Source organism: Penaeus japonicus, unplaced genomic scaffold (genome assembly GCF_977035675.1).
Source record: "Penaeus japonicus unplaced genomic scaffold, GWHDUDI00000001_assembly GWHDUDI00000042, whole genome shotgun sequence".
Lineage (NCBI taxonomy): Eukaryota > Metazoa > Arthropoda > Malacostraca > Decapoda > Penaeidae > Penaeus > Penaeus japonicus.
In genome coordinates, this window is record NW_028234444.1 from 20,377,699 (window position 1) to 20,381,797 (window position 4,099).

General features: G+C 42.6%; 1 protein-coding gene across 2 annotated transcripts in view; it reads left to right on the top strand.

Annotated features, from left to right (window-relative positions):
- Nucleotides 1-3,086, top strand: part of LOC122266463 (uncharacterized) — an 11,287-nt gene extending 8,201 nt beyond the window's left edge. For both annotated transcript variants that reach the window (XM_043036234.2, XM_043036235.2), the window contains one exon: nucleotides 1-3,086. This exon is cut by the window's left edge and continues 1,084 nt beyond it. In XM_043036234.2, the coding sequence (XP_042892168.2) occupies nucleotides 1-2,671 (2,671 nt within the window). In that variant the 3' untranslated portion in view covers nucleotides 2,672-3,086.
- Nucleotides 3,087-4,099: the final 1,013 nt, after the last annotated feature.

Here is a 4,099-nt window from a genome sequence, read left to right on the forward strand (position 1 = left end):
GAGTGATTCTTGCTCCCAGCAGGATGATCCCTCACTACAGCTAAATATTTCTTCTGTGAATGTGAAAGAGCTACCCCCACAGCCAAATGCCTCCCCTCCTAAAGTATGTGGTTTGGCAGACCCTGGTGACTCTAGCCTCAGATCAAATGTTCTTTCTCCCAAGCCTAATGGATCTTCCCAGAAAATGAATGGTCTTTTCCTAAAGTTGAGTGACTCTCTCCCAAAACAGAGTAGCCTTTCTGTACAGATGCGGGATTCTTCCATCCAGTTAAAGAGTCTCGAAGGGCAGACCTGTAGAGTTATGTTGAATCGTATCACGGCAACAGGAAATGGAAGTGGTAGTGGAAATGAAGGTGGAGATGATGGAAAGGATAGAAATGCAAATGGAGAGGATGGAAATAAAGACAGAATAAAAGTAGGAAAAGGAGAAGGAATGGGATTAGTAAAAATAAGAAAAGATTTACTAAAAACAGTTAGTCTGGGAAGAGGAGGAAGAGGAAGAAAAAGAAAAAGAAAGGGAATAGAGGGAGGAGGAGGAGGAAGAGTGAGAGAAGTTGAAGTAGTAGATTTAGAAGAATGGGAAGATGAAAATAGAAAAGAAGGGAGATGGAGAGAAGGAGGAGGAGAAGAAGAAGCATCAGAACGTGTAGGGCCAGTAGCAAGTTTAGAAATAGGAAGAGGAGAAGGAAGAGCAGATGCAGGAGTAGGAAGAGGAGAAGAAGGAGCAAGAGTAGGATTAGGAAAAGGGGAAGGATCAGGTGTAGGAGGAGGCATAGGAGTAGGAATAAAGGAAGGGTCAGGAGTAGGAAGAGGGGAAGGTGGAGTAGGAGTGGGAATAGGAGCAAGAAAAGGAGGAGCAGGAGTAGGAAGAGTGGAAGGAGATGCAGGAATAGGAATTGGAGTGGGAAGAGGGATTGGAGGAATAGGGGAAAGAGTAGAAATAGGGGAAGTGGAAGGAACAGGAGCAGGATTTGAAAGAGGAAGAGGGCAAGGGAAGGGATATAAAATAGGAATACTAAGTTTAGGAGCTGGGAAAAGGAAAGGGGGAGTAGAAAATGCGATAGGAAAGGAGATTGGCAAAAAAGGAATTGCAGGAAGTGGAAGAGCAGTATATGGGAGAGTGGGTGGAGGGAATTCTGACAAGGGTGTTGGTCTCCTTAGCAACAAATTCATTAAGATTCTCCTGAAGAATGTACCCAAGTCCCAGGTGATGCAGAAGGCAGAGGATCGTGGCAAGTCCAAGCCCAAGAAGCTAGGAGATGGATCCTGTAAGCTACTCTTTTTGCCAAACCAGAGAGGATCCAATCCAGTGCCCCTTGGAGTTTCCAAAGATCTGAATACTCTTCCGTTTAGATTAACTGCCTTGAGGTCATTTACCCAAAATGGCGCGAGTGTGGAGCTACCTCTGCCGGTGGATAGGGCAAGAGTGAGCCAACCAGAGTCTTGTGGAGAAAGTGCACCAAAGATCCTTCTTGTTCCAGAGATTAAACCATCTGGGAGTGCAGACACAAAGATCATAACTCTGAATGAAACCCAACTTGCAAGAGCAACTAATCTCCAGTTCAATAATGAGAATATCCCGAAGTCCCCTCTAAAGTCACCTGGTCCGCTAGGAGGCAAGATTAAACAGAAGGCTCTGAGTCCATTGAAAAAATCATGTGATATGAGCCTGAGCAATGAAGATACAGAGTTCTTGAGAGACCTTGAAGAATCAGCTTTCCGTGTCCAAGAACCAGATGAACCTGTGGTGGAAGACACAAGTCACAAGTCAAATAGAAATAATAAAAAGGAAGCCAATAAGAGTGGAGAAGATGCAGTTCCAAATATGGAGACTCCCAAGAAGCCCAGAATATCTGTGAAGAAGGTGTCTACCCTGATGGAAGAGCCAAGCTCTGAAAGTGAGATGCCAGATGTCAGAGATAATACCAGCATGTGTAGTGCTGCATTATTTACAGACAAGGATTACAATCAGACTCACAGTGCAGACTATGTGGCAGGACTTGAAACAATGTATGGGGTGATACTTAGTTGTATTGGAATAGACAAGCTCAACCAGTACATACAGTGGTCGAAAGATGGGAACAAGCGTGACGACCCATTATTTCACACGTGGGAGAAAGCAAAAACAATGGTTGATGAAGCCAAAGCAGAAATGATGCTATCTGACATTAGTATTAGCCAAGACATTGATGGGAACCAAGACATTGATGGGAACCATGACATTGGGGGGAACCAAGACATTGGCGTGAACCAAGAAATCTGGGGAAACCAAAACATTGACGGGAATCGGGACATTGATGGGAGCCAGGACATGCTAGTACCTCTGATGGAGGTGGACGAGGCAGAAGCCAAGTACCTCTACGTTCCCAATGCCAATGCTGATAATGGCAATCCACTTGCCAGACTGGAGGGATCTTCTTGTTTACTGTCGAAGGAGACATACGAGCTGCTCTCAGACAACATGTGGGAGGATGATATCAAAGCTGAAATAGTGGATCCTGACGAAGCGAAGCCCCTCCAAGAGTTAGACGTTGAGAAGGTGGAGCCCCACGAGACGGAAGCCTCGGCACCCCCAGAACTGAAGCCTAGAGAGAGAGTGGAGGAGTCGGAGGTACGGTTATCTGGACGGCAGAAGAGGAAAATCAAGAAGAAATGTCCCTGCTGTAGTTAGCAAGGTTACTGTACAAATATATTTACTGAATTGCAGCTCCAGAAATGAATGTTAATTGTACATTAGAATTATAGCTTTTAAGCTGATGTAAATATGTGGGACATTTTTTTCCATAAAGATTAAAAAGTGAATACATAATTTTTCTGTACATATACATAGGTGGATTAAAGACCCTGTTGCTTTCTTAGAATATATTATAATCATTTGACACTTTCATTTATGGAGCCTTAAATGCCAGACAATGTAGCCCAGATTCATGATTTGTGTAACTTTTTTTTTTTTTTTCCTTCTACTTTTAAATCTGTCTCATTACTGTTTCAAGATATTTCTAGTACAAAAGTGGTTGGTCATTGAATTTTTGTTTTTGTTTCTATTAGGAATAATATTTTATAACTTTTAATACATAATTGTTCTCATTATTATTTCCATAATACATTCCTGTTATTGCTATTTAATTTGCAGATACAATTGCCATAGGTGTATGTACTATTTCTATACAACATATTCATCTTGCATAATGTATGCCTTTCTTGGATATTTAGGACATTGTTCGAAGAAAAATGATCCACATAATTTGCTTGTTACACACACACACACACTCAACAACTCACACTCACTCAAACACTTTCACACGCACACTAACACTTATCACTGTCACTTACTCTCTTCTCTCACGCACTCACTCCTCTCACACACTCACACACACTTCACACACAACCAAATACACACACACACACACACCACTCACACTCACACACACACACACAAACTCACACTATCACACACTAACACACAACAACATTCAGCGCCTCACTCACAAACACACACACACACACACACTCACACACACACTCACTCACACACACAAACACGCAAACAAACACACACACACACAACACACACTCACAATCTCACACGACACGCTACACGCACTCCACAGGTGCGCACACGCACTCGCACACGCACTCGAACTCGCACTCGCAACTCACACGCACACACTCACACTCACACACACTCACACTCAATCTCAACACTCTCTCTCACACTCTACTACTCTCTCACTCACTTCTCTCACATCTCAACACACACTGACACACACACACACACACACACACACACACACACACACACCTACACCTACACAAACACCCCAACACCTGTGCATGTGTTGTGCAAACAATGGAATATATATGGCTGTGAAGATGTATATATGTGAAAAATAAAAGCATTGCATTTTATTAAGATTTAGAAGGAAGACCTTTATACACTAGTAATTGGCCTGCGTTCTTCCTATGCAATTTTTGTATGAACAGTACCCGCTGTATAAAATGAGGTCGAAGGCCCCCTTTCTCTTTGAATTTTACCTTGATGAACGAGGATGTACAGGTATGATTTTTTTTTTTTTTTTTTCTGTTTGATGAGATGAAA